Source organism: Astyanax mexicanus, chromosome 23 (genome assembly GCF_023375975.1).
Source record: "Astyanax mexicanus isolate ESR-SI-001 chromosome 23, AstMex3_surface, whole genome shotgun sequence".
NCBI classification, from domain to species: domain Eukaryota; kingdom Metazoa; phylum Chordata; class Actinopteri; order Characiformes; family Acestrorhamphidae; genus Astyanax; species Astyanax mexicanus.
The window spans coordinates 15,445,241-15,465,182 of NC_064430.1; the positions used below are offsets into that span (position 1 = coordinate 15,445,241).

A 19,942-nucleotide genomic window follows, 5' to 3' on the forward strand; every position below is an offset into this window, starting at 1 on the left:
ACAGTTGCTATAAAATAATGTACTAATGTGCTATATGTGCTATATTCTATAAACAAAAGGATATTGACCATGCACCATGCACGAAACAGAGGTGAGGTGAGTGGTCATTGATGTTTGGTAACTAAATTACTTTAATGTTTTTTATCATGTTACGTAAAGAAAGAAAAAACAATCAACAGATATTTCAACAAGACAATGCTAGACGCTACATAGTTTTCATAGAAAATGTCTAGTCCACTCAAGTCTACCTAGTTGAGGCTTAAAATGCATGGACGCAAACCCACACACACACACACACACACAGTCATGCAGTCACATACGCAAACACCTCTGGGAAATTCCACACTCTGGTGGGTGTGGGAGTGATGGTAGGTTTCGTATTGTGTGAGTATTTCTTACCTTTGACCTTTGAAAGTGACGTTGAGGTCCTGCAACCTAATCTCACCTTCCCACGGCAGGAAAAGGCTTACTGAGCGCGTGCAGGAATATGGAAAAGAAGTGCATTCTGGATCATTGTGTACCTGCAAATCGGGAAGGACATACTGTATTTGTTGGGAGTGTAAGCTTTAGTTGAGGCAGAGCAGACCAGTTCATAAAAAATGTGGATAAATCTAAATCCCTACTTTTAGCCATCAGAGTCCAGTGATTAAAGTCAGCCATGCTGGCAGTCTCAAAGCTCTGAATTACTGTCGGCCATCCCTTTAATTCATTGACAAATGATATTGGCACTTAAGCAAATGGCTCACAGAAAGCCCAGGCCAAAGCAGCTTCGCTACTCAGGATTCCCATCAGTGCATCTCAGAGAACAAAGCCAATGCTGTTTTGGCCCGGCCCGTAATTACTGTATTAAACTGGAATGGACATAAATGACTGTAATAATGAGATCATTTTCTCTAAACTGGCCAACAAATATCTTCCCAGGCGAGAGTCACACAACACACACAATCACACACACACAGAGCACTTGAACCTACTAACCCAAACTACTGCTTATTTACACACAACATACTGTTAGGACTGAAACGAGGCCAAAAAAGCGCTTACAAATCTATGAAGCCCATGTACTATGTCAAAAATTCTTTAAAAGTACAATTCCACACAACCCCATCTACCCATTCTGCAGTGATTGCATACTTTAAATAGGACTGGACAATATTAAAAAAAAAAAAGTAATAAATTAATATATAAGAAAATCTCAATATTCTTCAAATGTACAGCTCTGGAAAAAAATGAGACTAAAATTAATAGACAACTTCAGTTTCTAAATCAGTTTCTCTTATTTTGCTATTTATAGGTTTATGTTTGAGTAAAAAAATATTATTGTTTTATTCTATAGACTAGGGACAACATTTCTCCCAAATTCCAAATGAAATATTGCCATTTAGAGCATTTATTTGCACAAAATGAGAAAAAGCTAAAATGAAAAAGATGCAGAGCTTTCAGACCTTAAATAATGTAAACCCTGGTTTTTAATCACAGTTTTCATGCATTTTGGGATGTTCTCCTCCACTAGTCTTACACACTGCTTTTGGATAGCGTTATGCCACTCCTGATTTAAAAATTTAAGCAGTTCAGCTCGGTTTGACGGCTTGTGATCATCCATCTTCCTCTTGATTATATTCCAGAGGTTTTCAATTTGGTAAAATCAAACAAACTTATCATCTTGAAGTGGTCTCTTATTTTTTTCCAGAGCTGTATTTGCATAGCATTTCTCGGTTACAATTTAGGTTTTTTTTAGTTCACACATAATAACTGAAAAAGAGCTACCAAATATGCAAACTATTATTTCTTTTATATTTACACTAAAAACTGTGAAAGAAAAATAAAACCTGTATAAAACCAATATAAATTTTAAGAATAGCAAGCATTTTACTTCAGCCTAAAAAGCCTTTTATTTTGAACAAATGCAAATATAACCTCCTTATATTATTTCAGTTATGGTGCAAAATATGAAAATTGCCACTGCCTTACAAAAGAGATTTTTACAGCTTTTTGACAAAAGCACATGCTTAAAATATACAGATTAAAATCACATTGAATTACACATAAAAACCTCCCAGTATTACCTTAATGTTTAAAGCTAAAAGTACCTGTATGAGCAGACTTGGCTGTATATTCTCCTCACAGTCTTTCAGGAGTGTGTAGCTGCACTTGCCAGGGAAGTAGTAGTAAAGTCCATCGAAGGTCTCGTAATTGTATTGCCCCCATGAGCGACAGGTCATCTCCCTCTCCAAGCCTGAATTAGGAACTGAAACATCTCCCAGATTACCTGAATGCTTATAACTTTACCAAACATTTATTAACAGTAGAAATATTCCTTCATAGGCATAGGGCCTTATTTAACAAGCTTTCATAAGACAAATAATAGACTTTATAATAAAAGACTTTCAAATAGACATTTGTTCCTTAAAAAGTAATGTCAGTAAGTTTCTCAAACCTTTTGACATTTGCATGTTTTCTTGTTCAGAATTTGCTTAATTTAGGGGAGGAATGAGATCTATCTTTATATAGAGCATATCTGTGAACAATTCTCTGGTTTAAAAACACATCATGAATCTAGTGTAGAACTTTTCTTAAGAATAAATTTAAGATATTGGTGATCAAGGTTCAATGTTCTCAAAAGAAAGACTTTGCATTGCATCAGTGCATGTTATGCAAATCGCTATATTTCCATAATCAACGACGTTAATTACATAAAGGAGTTGTCTTAGCCTAACATTTTTGTTAGGCCTGTATTTATATACATTTTTCTTCCCCGTCTTTTGATTGTGTTATCCTATTACAGATGTTAGACACATTATACAAATCTTACAGATATTGTTTTTCACTGCTTTACAGTTTTCTTTGGATCTTAGCTCTCATGTAGACAGAAACAACTGTGCATTTAAAAGGAAAGAAATTAAAACAATTAAAAACTGGTAGCATGGATGCAAATGTTGGAGTACCTGTTTGGCAGTGTGTTCCTGTGGCTTGGTACAGAGAGCAGTTGCAGGAATCTGGATATACACACTGACCCCCATTCAAGCAGGGGAATGTGCAGGGACCTGTATTCATTAAAGACAGAAAAGTGCCGGGTGTTATGTTCTACTAATGCATGACTTATCACTATCGACTCAGATTCTGATAGATTGTTTTCATGGGTGTAATACCGTACCAGAGTGTGTGATTAGTAAAAAGACTTGCTGGTCTATGTGACACAGAGAGCCTGGTAAGTAGCTTGAGATTAAGTAGCTTGAAATAGAAGTTAACAACATGTACACAACTGTGACTTTTAAACATCCACCAGTTATATCTACTGTCTTATAAAGCATTTGGATACTGAATTCAGGTGTTTCATTCACTCTCTACTGCCACAAGTGCATAAATTCATGCATCTTGCCCTGTATTTTGCGTTAACAAATAGTAGTAAAGGAATGAGTGATTCTAAATTGCTCACTGAATACCAGCATGGTACTGTAAACGGATACCAATGTTGCAACATGTCAGCTGGAAGATGGCATGGTTGGTATTCCACCCTCAACTGTAAGTGGTTTTGTTAAAAAGTGGAAGCTTACGAACAGCAATTATAATAAAGTTACAGGTTGCCATGAGTAGCATACTGCACAAAAGTTGCCAACACTATCTCAGTAATTACACAGTGTTCAAACCTTCTCTGGCATTAACATCAATTAGCACGAAAAAAACTGTGCACCAGGTTTCGGTGGCTGAGGCACTGCATGCAAACCTTATAAAATATAAAAATATTTAAAAATATTTAAAAATAAAACGCCAAGCCTTAGATGGTTGTAAGTGTTGTAAATCACATCACCACTTGACGGTGGAGAACTGGAAACGTGTTCTATAGAGTGATCAATCAGGCTTCTCAATCTCTACGGCACTCTGATGCACAAGGGTCAGGGTTTGGCATACCTGTCAAGTCTCCCGTTTTGGCCGGGAAACTACCGTATTTTACTCCTCTTTCCCGCCGTCCTCCCGTATTAGTATTTTCCCGTAAATTTCCCGTATTATACTAAATAAAAAAATATATAGGCCACAGGCGACAATGCACTGACCGCTGTGTGTCTCTTAACCAATCGTGGTGCCGGTTCAAGGAGAAAGTCCCGCCTTTCAGGAGAAACAGCCAATCAGCTAGCTGGTTTTGCGGAGCGCAGTTTAGTGTGCGGGAAGCCCCGCCCCTCCCCTCGCTGTGAGATCAGGCAGCTAGTCGGAGCAGCTGTCTTTAAAACTAATCTGGATATACGGAGATTTTTCTAAAAGAAAGGTAATTAACCATGTAAACTGTGATGAGATTGTTTCTGATAGCTGGTTAAAAAGACTCTTCTCTTAATCAAAACATAAATTAAACCCACTGTGTGTTTAATAAAATCCAGCTTGTGACTCAGTTAGCTTAACTTTAGAATTAGCTAGATAGATATTCAGGGTTTGAGAAAAATCTACATATATATATATATATAATGCCCTGCCCTGATGTGCCTGATCAGCCAATAACTATCATTTCCAAACTCTATTAGTTCAGGGCTAGTTTTAGGGTTTGTTAGAATTTGTTTAAATCTCAAGTATTGTGGTAATGTATTATAATGTAATGTAATGTATTATTTAGAAGGGGTAGAAGAGATGGTTGAGCTGGAGAGAGAGAAAATGTGGAGAGGGCTGAAATTAACTGAACTGATCAGGAGTGGACTGAACGATAGAAAGAAGTATTAATGAAAGATTATTAATTGTGTAGGCCCCTTAGGACTATTATTTACTTATGGAATATATCTGATCCATGTCCTTTTTGTAAATTTGTGCACCCTTCAATTTCAATTTTAAATCTATTAAATAAAAAAATATATATATAAAATATATATATATATATATATATTTTTTTTCCCCTCGTTTGGGCTGTTGGGGCGGCGGAAAAAATCCCTTATTTTTAAGTCCAAAACTTGACAGGTATGGGTTTGGTTGAGGAAGGATAATGCTATGGGCTGGTTTTCAGGAGTTGGACCAAGCCCTTTAGATCCAATGAAGGGCAATCTTAAAGTTTCAGCCTACCAAAACATTTTGTTCAATGTCTCAGATAGACCCGTTCTGCTCCAGCATGATTCCGTGTGCCCAAATGCAAAAATCAAGGTCCATCAAGGCAAGGTTGGATGAGTTTGGTGTGAAAGAACTTGAAGCATGGTCTGCACACAGCCCTGACCTCAACCCAGTTAAACACCTTTAGGAGAAACTACAATGGATATAGGGAGCCAGCATCCAGCATCAACATCTGAGCTCACAAATGCATGAATGGGCAAGACCTCCCACAGACAAACGTGATAAGTATTTGTGTTAAGAGTGGAATGATTTCTAGGTGTAAAAGAGGAATCAACTCCATTGTAATGTCTCTGGATTTAAAATGGGAATGGGAAAGGTCCTGTAGATGTACCAAAAGTAAGATTCAGTAATTCAGCAAAAGTAAAGTGACAGGAAGCAATCAAATGTACTGATCAGAAAATAATTACTCAAATTGTCAAAATTGTTTTCAGTGGCAGGGTTAGGAAATCGTTTTTAAGGCAAGAAAATCCTTTTTTTATTTTGCTCTTTGAACAAAACAATTACAAAACTAACATATATGTAAAACTATACCAAATATACTCAAATATACCAGAATAATTTTTTTGTGGCTGAACACCTAAACAATGTTTTTTTGTTTGTTTTACCATTTCCAGCCAAATTATTCTGGTTGCCATGCATTCTGTGTTTCTATTTTTAACAGTGCCTACTTTCTGAGGATAAATTGTATTAAACTAATATTGAGGTGGATGTCCACAATTCCACTTCCTGGAGTTAAAAAAAACAGAACCTTTCAACCGAATTCTGCAATTTCACAATTATTTATTATTTCAGCATTATCAACGAGATCAACGAGAATAGGCTTTTTGTCCTTTATGTTATTCTACACTCTCACAGGACCACCATGTTGCACAGAACAACTTCATTCAAGCCTGGTTGGTATGAGAAGATAAGAAGACAGCCGTAATGGCATTTCTAAAGCATCATAGCACAAAGGTCAGTGCAACATGGATCACTAAGCATCGGTCTTCTCAATATGTCTCAAAAGAAGAACTTAATTCCAATGCTATTTTGGGGATAGTTGACTCATTTAAGCTGATTAATTCACTATTAGTTTGAATGGCAGAATGCTTCAGTGATACATGCATGTCTACAACATGGGAGCAAAAATGAGGAAAAAAGTCAAACATCAAACAAACAGAGGAATTCAGGCAGTTTAAATAATAATAAAAAAAGAATAATGTGTCTTACATTCTTTTAAATAAGTGTTCCTAACTCAGTTAGGAACACGGTTATTAATCATGAAAATTATGATATCAAGAGTCTCTGGATTTATGCCAAAGAAGAATCACTTTTTATCTCTAAAGAAAAAGGACTGACCAAATATTTGGCAACCGAAAATATAAAACAGTAAGTATTTGGCCAAAATGGAAAAAAAATTAAATGTTCAGCTGAATAAGTGAAAAGACAGAATAATTTATAAAAAACAATGACTTGTTTTGCATTGTAAGCCCTATTTCACTGTTTCTTCTAACAGAGGAATGATTTCGGGCATCTCTACTAAAGAACCTTTCTACTGATGTTTTTTTTTCTACAGTACCAGTCAAAAGTTTGGACACACCATCTCATTCAATGTTTTTAGTAATTTTTCCTACACTTTAAATTAATACTGGAGTATGAAGTAAAATTTAAAGTGTTAAAAAACCATAATACTCTGTGAAGCATTTAGGTGGGGTGCTTTTAACTTGCAGTTTCTGAGGTTAGGTAATTTTCCATAATATGAAGAACATTACTCAAATAGGGCTATTTACCTCTGTCTATAAAAGTCACGATAAAATCCACTATGCCGTTTAATTAATACATAAGATCTGTGGTAATAATACTCAAGGACATAATACACATGAGGAAGCGTCCTTACCCCTGGCTCTGCGACCTTCCCACCTCAACGCTTCAACTTGCCCTGACGAGGAGCTGTTCAGCTGAGCTTCCTGTGGAGAGAAATTGGATGGAATTACTACAATGCACTTGAAGACTACATCTAGGGTTGAACAATATGTCGTTTTAGTATGATTTTCACAACGGGCACATAAGCAATAGTCACATGCAATGTAAATTGTATTTTTAATACTTTTTGGCTGCTTATTATGAAAAGAAAAATTGCACTGTTCTCATTTTACATGCTGTATCTACTATTGACAGATTATATACAAACATTATGCTACTACTTCAATACACAGAGGGAATTATTAATATAATTGCATGTTGATATCAATTTATTTTAAATTATACAAAAATATAGACAATATCCTAATATTGCACCTGCAATACAAGTTACCATTTGTGTGTGATTTCATTCCAAAAAGTATTTCAAAAGTATTCCAAACAAATGTCACCGTCTTAAACAAAATATTCCAGTGCCGTTTCAGTCAGTAAAATACCATTACAATTGTAAACCTTAAAAAAGTACTGTATCATATTGAACATCGTATATTTGTAATAAAATATGTAAAATCTATATCACAATATATTTCTTCATTTTAGTTGAGAAGATACAATTCTGACATCGACATGAACAGTATAAAAGTCACCACCCTTGGTGTACATAGTTAATAAAGCACTGATAGAGTTGGGCAAAATTGCAAATATATTATATTACAATATTTAAGGACATTTTTACAATACACAATAGTATTGTCCTATTTTGGTACACAGCCAAAATGCATCAGCAGTGGCAGATTCTGCTACTTTTTAATGCTTAGTATAGTGATTCGTATTTCATTTTTCCTGCACATCATCCAATCAAACAGGGTTTTTTACACTCTCTGTAATGAAATATACCGATGGTCTGTGTTCTTTAAATGCTGATAATATCCTTGATTTATCGCATTACAATATCAAAATATTATATATCTACTGTCTAGCTCTATCAAATGATATTTAGTTTTTAGTCATATTGCCCAACCCTGGTGGAAAATGACTGTATCTCTGAACATGCGTTATATCCTACATGCTTAAGGAGGTGGGGAATGTCTCCTCATCAGTAAACCAATACTAAGTCCCTGTAACAGTAGCTAAACTATTTAATTAGCTCGTACAGACTCTACTCGGAACACTAAGGCTCTTTGCTATTATTAATCTCTGATCTACAATTCTGATCAGACTGAAGCGAATAAACTCATTGTTCGACATGAAATTAGTTTTGGTGAAGCGATTTAGTACTAAGCGCTTCTGTCTTATCTGACCGAAACTCTGACCGACTATTCTGTTGCGCTTTTCTTGCACATCACACCTGATATCTGAGAGTTCAGTAATTTCATGTAGCTTACGTGACTACAAAGGAGATGGATTCTGACGACACATTATGAAGGAGGCCAGTGTCCCCCAGAATGGGGGGCTGTGAATAGTGGCTCAGCAGCTCGCAGGGACACCCGACACCAGCCTGCTGTGCCCGAAATGACGGCCTTTATCCCCAAAACACAACAAAGCAGGTAGTGCTTTTAGTGTTTGCCCCTCACTTATTAAGCATCAATTCTGAGCACAGCTGTCGCTCATGTCATTTGGGCCTAGACTGTAGGTCTCTGTGCATCTAACAAAAAATATAGGGTTACTTCATGAAGCGGACACAAGCAGACTGAATGGGATGTGTCTGTAGCATGTGGACAATGAGCCTTGAAAATGTTACCCAACAGTAGTGGCAGGGAGTGAATTCATGATTCGAGCATTTTAAACTACATTGTACAGAGCTTTCTTGTGTTATATTATGTATTAAAAATGTTCAGTTTGCATAATTGCATTGGCTAAAACGAATTTGGTTCAATGGAGAAACAAATGGAGAAACACATTTTCAGACAATATTCTACAGCTGCTTTTTTTTTTTAAGAATTTGAGTGTGCTACTTATAGACCTTTCTAAAAATTCTCCTTGATTTTAGGGAGAGCCTGACCTGGTTTAAATGAGCTTGTCTCTTAAAATATCCTACATAAGTTGTGGATATCAAGTCAGCAAAAAAATATGAATTATATTAAATGTGTTATCTCACTTTTCTCAGTCAAAATGAATTTATAGTTTTTTTTTTTATTCAGGTACAGGTGCATTAGGCCATATCTCCCTCTGTAATTATATGCGTTTAACCTTATGTCACTGTATTTAGCCCAGGTGTCTGCACCCGTAGTGTTTCAGTGCAACGCTTCAGCGCCACTCCGCATCCCTCCTACCTGCTCCGCTTGGGAACCGGGGTCCCATTTCGCCAGCATTATCCCGCTGCTCTCGCTGCGAGACACACAGAGAACAAGGCATGGTTTGTTCCTCACAGGTAATCAGCACTTGGGTTAGACAGAAAAGCAAGCACTCCACTGCGAGACACTGTCCTTTGATACTCTACATACGTGCTAGCATCCTAAGATCAAATAATGTAAGATAACAATAGAACATCACTTTGAATATCAATAGTAATAATGTTAAAAATAATAAAAATATTAACAATGATAATTATATAAAAATAGAGCTTAGTAAAGTAGGGTGAATTAAGGGGAACTGGGACATAAGGTCAAGTGGGAGAGTTTACACAGTTTATACAAAGTTTATAAATTAAAAAAAAAACTTCTTTTTGTTGAGCCTTAGCTGAGAAAGCTCAAAATCTAAATTTGTTTGGCTATTTGATTTCATTTACAGCATCAAAAAAAAAAAAAAGAAACTGGCCCAATCATTAATTCACCCTATTTATAACAAAGTGAACAATTAAAAAGCTTCTATAGGAGATCTTTTTTTAAAGTTTTTAAAGTTCACACAGATTACACAGGTTACACTGCTTCAAGTTAATGTCTCCCATACAATTAAAGATTATATAAGAGTTTACATGCCAAATAAAAATATCATATTTTCACACAGTACCTAAAACAAATAAATAACGTTAAACGTTTAATAGAACAGAAATATGAGACTTACTTTTCATGATTTTCATAGTGGTTAGTTAAATTCACTCTTTCAATGCCCCACGAAATACACACTAAAAGAACATACAAACACGGAAACAAACAGGAGACCTTGTTGAATAGAAAGATAGAGGCTACATTTGGGGTCAATTACCTGATAACCTTGCAGATAACAAACGCAGAGAAGACTAGCAGCTCAATTAAAACAGAAATTCTGCTTAGGTTCACAAAAGCTTCCAGCTTTACATTTAACGCTGACAGAAAGATAAAGGAAAACGGATAATAAATATGTAATAAATACACAAACTCTTACCTTGATGTATTAAGCAAAAACAGAACACTAAAAGGTAAAAAAATAATTTCTGTAATAAGTTTAAATTAGTATCCATTCGTAATTCATATATACCACCCTCAGTGGAGTAACAGCTGCCCTCAGAGTCTCGGAGCGAACGCGCTCATCTACCGACACATTTTCCCCTCAGCGCTGCTGCAGCTTCTCTTCACACTCAGCCGCCGCCGCGCGCTCTCCATCTGCGCACGCGAGCGCACCGTCCTCCCTGCTCGCGCTCATTTGCATAATTTATTCAGACAGCTGGAATTAAAGCACAGCCCGCTCGCGACATCAGGTGATTGAGCTCTGAACAGCCTGAGCTTTACTGAGAACACTTAAAACAGGGGTTTCCAACCTTTAACCCTTTAAAAGAGGGGTCAGATTGGACCATTTCAAAATACCGGTCTGTATTAACAACAATAAAAATAATATATGATTTAACAAATCACGGACATATAAAACAAATCATATTTCTTTAACTACTGTATTTTATTTAAGTGAAGTAACTCCAGCATATAGTATCAAATAGTATCAAAAAAGTGATGTGCAATTTCCAAAATAAATGTCTGAAAAAAAAAGCAAATGCTGTTTCCATTCACTACACTTGCGCAAATAAACTTTAGATTAAGAAGGCTATGGTGACTGGAAGTGGTCACTAAAGTTTTATTCAGTTTTTACTCCAGAATCGTTTTTATATCCATATATATGGCGATTAATGTGAAAAAATGTGCGAAGGAAGAGAACCGCTCGCGCGCGCAGTCAGTGCTCCTCGGGGAAAAAACATCTGCTTGCGGGAGGAAAAAAAGACAGCCTCACGCTGGACTGTTTTTTCCTACTCGCTACATACTATATTTTATTTCTGACAGTCGCGAAAGGGACCTACATGCTGTTTGATCAGTTAATGCTAGTATATCAGTTGTGATTGGCTGTCTGTCAGTGTAAGTTTCTGTAGAAAAAACTGTGTAGAACCCCTATTACCAAATCAAACACACTATTACTGTAATATCGGACCCAATTCTTCATTTTTGAATGCTCTAATTAAGATTAATTTGCTAATCTAATATATTTGTATTGAACTAAAATGCTATTACACTTCTGCTATGGCTATGGATAAGTGAAAGTTGAGATGCCAAAAAGGGACAACTGAAGATGCACAAAAGAACACTTGACGACTTTAGTACCTGTTTAAAATATATATTTTTACATTTTGTACATGTAACATGTAAAAGAAAACATTTGCATATATTGACCTGAGGCTTGATACATAATTTATTTGAAAAACCCTTTTCCATCCTGCAAAAGGACACTTTGACTCTATGCAGGCATTCCTTCTTATGCAAGGAGTGAGCTTTAATGCATAACGTGCACTTTTTACATGAAAAGCGCTTTTACGCACAGAATGCGCATTTACGCACAGCGCGCGCTTTTACGCATGAAATGCGCTTTTACATGAAATGCGCTTTTACGCACTGAATGCGCTTTTACGCACAGAATGCGCTTTTACACAGGGCACGGTTATAAAGGTGCCTGGTGCATTTATTTATAAATGCTCTTTTAACCTCTTTGTGCTGTAATGTTATTTTACCTAAATACGTTGACATACTTCCCCAGCAACAAGCAGGACTGCTAATGTGGAGACTCTTTAAAGTTTAAAGATTGTTTACAGTGTACAGGTAAGGTAAGGATACATTTAATCTATATAAATGATTAACACCTGAGCAGTAGTCACATGTTTGTGTTTCTCTAAACCTTGTGGGGTTTTCTGTGGGCACAGCACGTGCATTCACTCAAAGATAGTATTTATATGCACATAACGCACTTAAACGCACAGCACGCCCGTTTAGGAGTCTGCTGCATTTTTACATTCAGTGACAAATGCTCTTTTCATCTCTTTGTACTGATAAACACTTAAAAACAATGGGTTCTTAGGTGGGTTCTTTAGTAAAAAACAGTGGATCAGTGCAGAGTCATGGCATCTTAAAAAATCACCTTAACCCTTTCATGCATAGTGTCCACTACAGTGGACACATATTTAAACTCTTTTAAAAAACAAACGATTTACAATACATACTCCAAACCACCAGAGTGCTGTCTTCAAACCCACTCTTAATTGTGTGAAATATAAATGTTTTAATCAATATTCTCAAAATTGAGATATTGCATCAGAAATTCAAGATGGCGACCAACAGTGAAAATGACAATATGACCACTGGAATATCGGTCAAATATTTTTATTCTGCAAGAAATATGCAGGTATATATTTTTTTTCTTATTAAGAATGAAGTAAGGAACAATTTTATGAAAGTTTAATCAAAATTGGCAATGTAGTTTTTTGGTTCTGTGTCAAAATGTAACTGCCACTATAGTGGACGTCATGCACCAATGGTAACATTTAGATTATAAGGACATTGAGTGAATTGGCTAAATTAGCTCTAATTATTTATATAATTTATATTATTTATGATAAATTCCATCATAACAATATAACAATAGTAAACTACTGGTAAAAAATAGGGTAAAATAAGGGTAACATTTAGATTAAACATCATAATGAAATTTCTCCAACTGCTTGCCTGAGCAATGAGAAGTATGTTTTTTTTATTAAATTACTTTTTAAATTATGTATATATGCTAATTTCCTATTTAATATCTGCACATCTCCACAATGGGACAGGCTGGATTTTATTGTGTGTGTGTGTGTGTGTGTGTGTGTGTGTGTGTGTGTGTGTGTGTGTGTGTTTGTGTGTGTATGACTGAGTGTATGTATTCTAGCATGTTCAGTTCTGTTGCATTGTTATCCAATGCATGAGTTTAATAAGCTATTTTCTCAAAATTTGCTGATGCGACCAGACCCTTGATACTTTTATCTAAGTTGTTTTTACATTGAAGCTTTTGTATATGAATAGTTCCCATAATATATTGTTTCTTTGAGCTATAGACATGAAATAGAACATTTTCTACTAAATTGCATTTTATCCCGTTAGTGCATGGTGTCCACTACAGTGGACAGTTGTGTATCTCCGACAGAATAAATAATAATAATAAAAAAAACTTACTATGTGTTTTAGGTATTTCTTGTGAGTTAAAAAATACATAGAAAAAAAAATCCACATCAGTGATTTAATAATTCATGCATGAAAGGGTTAAGGTTTATATGCCTTTTAATAACCCTTTCTTAGGCAGGTTAGAAGAACATTTTCTGTGATAAACCTTCAATGTAGTGTATGCCAGTGTAAAGATATCAAACATAAAGGTCCAAGCCAAACAAAAAGGGATTTCAACCAACATTTAGTGTACTACACATGTGCCAAGGCTTTTTCAACATTGTTGGTTTATACATCTTTCCCATAAGGCTCATGGCATCATATATTTGCATATTGGGTGTGGCCTCTCCCTTACTTACCATCTTTGTGTTGTCTGTTGCCCAAAACTACTTTATCCTAGGAATGTGTTATCATAGTATATGCTGGATATTTGCCAGGCCAGGTCAGTATTGTATTGTATGTAATGTTGTGCTGCTGTTTTACTATGCTGTTAGAATTGGTAGTTATTTAATAATATGCTAAATATGTTGAAAACACTATTGTATTTTTTTATATAAAATAATTTAAACCCCCAATAGCTAAACAGAGCAGTTGAGTTCATGAAACTATTCTTGTGTGAACAAAACTCAGTTAAGTGGAATAAACTGATGAAAGTCCTCATCTAGCTTTGACTCAGTTAATTTAAACAAATTTAAAATGGTAAACATTTACAACGTAACTGATACAAAGCAAAAATACGATTTGACTGAGTTAAGTTGAGCCAGTGTGCTTTCAGTGTGGAGATGCCCAAAGTGAAACGTGGGGTCTTGGAGACACACAAAAGTACAATGCGAAATGACCAAAATAACACTAGGAGATGTGCAAAGGGACACTTTTAGATATCAAAGTTACACTTGGGGCACTTGGAGATGCCAAAAAGGACACTTAGAGATGCCCATAATGACACTAAGGGCACTTGGAGAAGTTCAATGGGCTCATTGGAGATGCCAAAAATAACACTTGGAGATACCCAAAGTGATGTTTGGGGCAGTTGGAGATGTCCAAAGTGGAACATAAATGCATAAAAGGACACTTGAAGAGGCCCACAAAGGTACTTGCAGATGCCTAAAGGAACACTTGGAGATACCCAAAGGGGCACTTGGAGATCCCCAAAAGAACACTTGGTGATGTCCAAAGGGAAACTTGGACATGCCCAAAAGTTACATTTGCTGCATTTGGAGATGTCCAAAAGGACAATTGGAGATCTCCAAAAAATGCTACTTGGAGACGTCAAAAGGGAGACTTGGACATGTCCAAAGGGGCACTTGGAGATATCCAAAAGGACACTTGGTGATGATCAAAGGAACACCTGGAGATGCCCAAAGGGGCACTTGGAGATATCCAAAAGGACACTTGGTGATGATCAAAGGAACACCTGCAGATGTCCAAAGAGACACTTGGAGATTCCAAAAGGGGCACTTGGCGATACCCAAAGGGACACTTGGACATGCCCAAAGTTACAATTGCTGCATTTAAAGATGTCCAAAAGGAAAATTGGAGATCTCCTAAATGTCACTTAGAGATGCCCACTTGGAGTTGTCCAAAAGGGCACTTAGATATGCACAAAAGGAAACCTGGGAAACGCCCCAAAATAACACGTGAAGATGCCCCTAGTGTCATTTGGGGCACTTGAGGATGCCCAAAAGGACACTTGGAGATATCCAAAAAGACACTTGGAGATGCTCCAAAAGACACTTGGATATGCCCAAAAGGACACTTGAGGATGCCCAAAAGGACACTTGGAGATATCTAAAAGGACACTTGGAGATGCCAAATGAACACTTGGATGTGCCCAAAAGGACACCTGGAGATGCCAAATGGACACTTGGATGTGCCCAAAAGGGCACTTGGAGATGCCCAAAAAGACACTTGGAGATTCCCAAAAGGACACCTGGAGATGCCAAAAGGACACTTGGATATGCCCAAAAGGACACTTGGAGATGCCAAAAGGACACTTGGATATGCCCAAAAGGACACTTGAGGATGCCCAAAAGGACACTTGGAGATATCCAAAAGGACACTTGGAGATGCCAAAAGGACACTTGGAGATGCCCAAAGGGACACTTGGAGATATCCAAAAGGACACTTGGAGATGCCCAAAATAACACTTGGATATGCCCAAAAGGGCACTTGAGGATACCCAAAAGGACACTTGGAGATATCTAAAAGGACACTTGGAGATGCCAAATGGACACTTGGATGTGCCCAAAAGGACACTTGGAGATGCCCAAAAAGACACTTGGAGATTCCCAAAAGGACACCTGGAGATGCCAAAAGGACACTTGGAGATGCCAAAAGGACACTTGGATATGCCCAAAAGGACACTTGGAGATGCCAAAAGGACACTCGGAGATATCCAAAAGGACACTTGGAGGTGCCCGAAAGGACACTTGGAGATATCCAAAAGTACACTTGGAGATGCCAAAAGGACACTTGGAGATGCCAAAAGGACACTTGGATATGCCCAAAAGGACACTTGGAGATACCCAAAAGGACACTTGGAGATGCCAAAAGGACACTTGGAGATGCCCAAAAGGACACTTGGAGATGCCAAAAGGACACTTGGAGATGCCCAAAAGGACACTTGGAGATGCCAAAAGGACAGTTGAGGATGCCCAAAAGGACACTTGGAGATATCCAAAAGGACACTTGGAGATGCCAAATGGACACTTGGATGCGCCCAAAGGGACACTTGGAGATATCCAAAAGGACACTTGGAGATTCCCAAAAGGACACTTGGAAATATCCAAAAGGAAACTTGGAAATATCCAAAAGGAAACTTGGAGATGCCCAAAAGAACACTTGGAGATGCCAAAAGGACACTTGGATATGCCCAAACGGACACTTGAGGATGCCCAAAAGGACACTTGGAGATATCCAAAAGGACACTTGGAGATGCCAAAAGGACACTTGGAGATGCCAAAAGGACAGTTGAGGATGCCCAAAAGGACACTTGGAGATATCCAAAAGGACACTTGGAGATGCCAAATGGACACTTGGATGCGCCCAAAGGGACACTTGGAGATATCCAAAAGGACACTTGGAGATATCCAAAAGGACACTTGGAGATTCCCAAAAGGACACTTGGAAATATCCAAAAGGAAACTTGGAGATGCCCAAAAGAACACTTGGAGATGCCAAAAGGACACTTGGATATGCCCAAACGGACACTTGAGGATGCCCAAAAGGACACTTGGAGATATCCAAAAGGACACTTGGAGATGCCAAAAGGACACTTGGAGATGCCAAATGGACACTTGGATGCGCCCAAAGGGACACTTGGATATGCCCAAAAGGACACTTGAGGGTGCCCAAAAGGACACTTGAGGATGCCCAAAAGGACACTTGGAGATGCCAAATGGACACTTGGAGATATCCAAAAGGACACTTGGAGATGCCCAAAAAGACTCTTGGAGATTCCCAAAAGGACACCTGGAGATGCCAAAAGGACACTTAGAGATTCCCAAAAGGACACTTGGAGATGCCAAAAGGACACTTGGAGATGCCAAAAGGACACTTGGATATGGCCAAAAGGACACTTGGATATGCCCAAAAGGACACTTGAGGATGCCCAAAAGGACACTTGGAGATATCCAAAAAGACACTTGGAGATGCTCCAAAAGACACTTGGATATGCCCAAAAGGACACTTGAGGATGCCCAAAAGGACACTTGGTTATATCCAAAAGGACACTTGGAGATGCCCAAAAAGACACTTGGAGATTCCCAAAAGGACACCTGGAGATGCCAAAAGGACACTTGGAGATGCCAAATGGACACTTGGATGCGCCCAAAGGGACACTTGGATATTCCCAAAAGGACACTTGAGGGTGCCCAAAAGGATACTTGAGGATGCCCAAAAGGACACTTGGAGATATCCAAAAAGACACTTGGAGATGCTCCAAAAGACACTTGGATATGCCCAAAAGGACACTTGAGGATGCCCAAAAGGACACTTGGTTATATCCAAAAGGACACTTGGAGATGCCCAAAAAGACACTTGGAAATTCCCAAAAGGACACCTGGAGATGCCAAAAGGACACTTGGATATGCCCAAAAGGACACTTGGAGATGCCCAAAAAGACACTTGGAGATACCCAAAAGGACACTTGGAGATGCCAAAAGGACACTCTGAGATATCCAAAAGGAAACTTGGAGGTGCCCAAAAGGACACTTAGATGCCAAAAGGACACTTGGAGATGCCCAAAAAGACACTTGGAGATATCCAAAAGTACAATTGGAGATGCCAAAAGGACACTTGGATATGCCCAAAAGGACACTTGGATATGCCCAAAAGGACACTTGGAGATACCCAAAAGGACACTTGGAGATGCCAAAAGGACACTCGGAGATATCCAAAAGGAAACTTGGAGATGCCCAAAAGGACACTTAGATGCCAAAAGGACACTTGGAGATGCCCAAAAAGACACTTGGAGATATGGAGATTCCCAAAAGGGCACTTGGAGATGCCAAAAGGACACTCGGAGATATCCAAAAGGAAACTTGGAGATGCCCAAAAGTGTCATTTATGTCATTAATAACTAAAAAGCCCGCTGGTGTTTCCATACCCTGTTTCTTTACCAAATACTGAAAACCAATGGGTGCATTTTTGGACCCCAAGTATCTACTTTCATATGAGCCATTGATCACCAGGGTACAGTGTACAGTTAAAAAAATATTCAAAGCTGAATAGAGGGACCCTCAAAACAGGCGAAAATTCAATTTTTTGGCCACTGTTAAAAGGGGTTAAATAAACGTTAGATTAGGTAGGCTATCCTGACTGGGAGCCAGGGCCGCCGCTCTGCATACGCAGACAACGCAGCCAGCGTTAGGCCTCAACCATTTTGCAGTTGCAGGGAGCCAAATTGACTGAGAATGAAAATTATGACATTATTAAATTTAAAACCCAATGTGAATTATTTATGATACGCTCATCTTTTTTGTCTTTAAACATTGCATGGGGCACCTACTCTACTACTTAAAAGCGGCACGTTATTATTTTTGTGCATAATATAATGCCCCCACCCCTATTGCCTGAAATGGCACGGCTCGGTTTGCTCTGTTGGTTGTTGCCAGATGTGACATTTTCCAGTCAAATAAATAATCAAAAAATGCATGGAGGCGCTAAATCTTGCGCATGTTTAACCATTTTTAAAGTGTATGTGGCCATTCTATACAAAAACTTGTCCAGTGCAATATTTGTGTAAGTTAAAAACTTAAAATAAAATAAACAAATAGGATGAAAAATCGTAACTTATCTGGCAACCTTAGTCCTAACTAAAGTAGCAACGCTACTTGAGTTTGGCAGGAGACAAGTTCACAGCGCGAAGTTGCTACTAAATGGTAATTCAACTATGAAGCGACGGTTTGAGTCTGGAGCTGAGAAGAAGAAAAAGAAGCAGAAAGATGAGGCCCATGCATCCCTTTCTGGTGAGTAACTTCGATGATAAAGGTTTAAATAGTTTTGATTACTTCATGTTCAGTGGTGTTGCCTGAGCTAGTTACGTTGGCTTTGCTGATTTGGTAGCTTTAAACGCTTAACTAGAAACTAATCTGGGTATTGCAAGGCACGTGGCACGTTTGGGGGCTCCCTGACCAGTTATGCTTAGGGCCTCCAAAACCTTAGCAGCGGCCCTGCTGGGAGCCGACACTAAAGTTTGATTCAATTCTTACTCTGGCCAGAATCGTTTTTATATCCATATCTATGGCTTCAGATTAATGTCAAAAATCGTGAGCGGTGAAACATAATATTAGGGGATTAATGTGCAAAGAAAGAGAACCGCTCGCGCGCAGTCAGTACTCCTGTGCAAAAAAAACTGCTTGCACGAGAAAAGAAAGACAGCCTCATGCTGGACAGTTTTTTTTCTGTCTTTCTGACAGTTTTTCTATTTCTGACAGTCGTGGAAGGGACCTACCTATGACTGGCTAATGCTGTTTGATCAGCAAATGCTAATATTTCAATTGTGATTGGCTGTCTGTCAGTCTTTGTCTTTAAGGCCTTTTCTGTATGGAAAAACTCTGTGAAGAACCCCTATCACCATATCAAACATATTATCACTGTAATATCGGACCAATTTCTTTATTTCTGAACGTTTATATATATTGAACTAAAACGTAATTACACCACTGTCCGTTTGCACGTGTTCTGTTATTGGCTATGGATATGTGAAAGGTTGGTAGTTAGCTAGTTAGCTGGGCTAGATGGTTTCAGTTATGCTTACCATCCCTGTAAACACATCGTTTTCTGGTTAAAATGCAATTAGTTAGTTATTCACCGTTAAATACAGTTTTTTAAAAATATTTAATAATTATACCCAGAATTAAATTGTCAAGAGCTTTGCCTTAATATGATAAAATTAGTGAAATTTTACCAATGCTATAAATCACTACATGTTGCACAAATAGCCTAAATTAACTTTAAGGTTAATTTAATATGTAAGTAAAGTAAACTCATTTAAAGCACGTGGCGAGCAGAAAAAACAACTGAGCTTGGGGTTGACTTTTTTGCACACGAGTACTGAGTGCGCTCGCGCTAGCGGTTCTGTTTGCTCGCGCATA

The 19,942-nt window shown here is 37.9% G+C and overlaps 1 protein-coding gene across 1 annotated transcript in view; it reads right to left on the reverse strand.

The window, feature by feature from the left end:
* The window catches only part of otog (otogelin), a 74,760-nt gene extending 64,319 nt beyond the window's left edge, over nucleotides 1-10,441 (reverse strand). Inside the window, exons 1-7 of the mRNA XM_022668178.2 lie at nucleotides 10,285-10,441; nucleotides 9,985-10,045; nucleotides 9,255-9,309; nucleotides 6,959-7,028; nucleotides 2,946-3,044; nucleotides 2,091-2,248; nucleotides 400-521 (exon numbers count right to left, since the gene is read on the reverse strand). Of these exons, the coding sequence (XP_022523899.2) occupies nucleotides 400-521; nucleotides 2,091-2,248; nucleotides 2,946-3,044; nucleotides 6,959-7,028; nucleotides 9,255-9,309; nucleotides 9,985-10,045; nucleotides 10,285-10,360 (641 nt within the window). The 5' untranslated portion in view covers nucleotides 10,361-10,441. The remainder of the gene's footprint in view (nucleotides 1-399; nucleotides 522-2,090; nucleotides 2,249-2,945; nucleotides 3,045-6,958; nucleotides 7,029-9,254; nucleotides 9,310-9,984; nucleotides 10,046-10,284) is intronic.
* Between the last annotated feature and the right edge of the window lie 9,501 nt (nucleotides 10,442-19,942).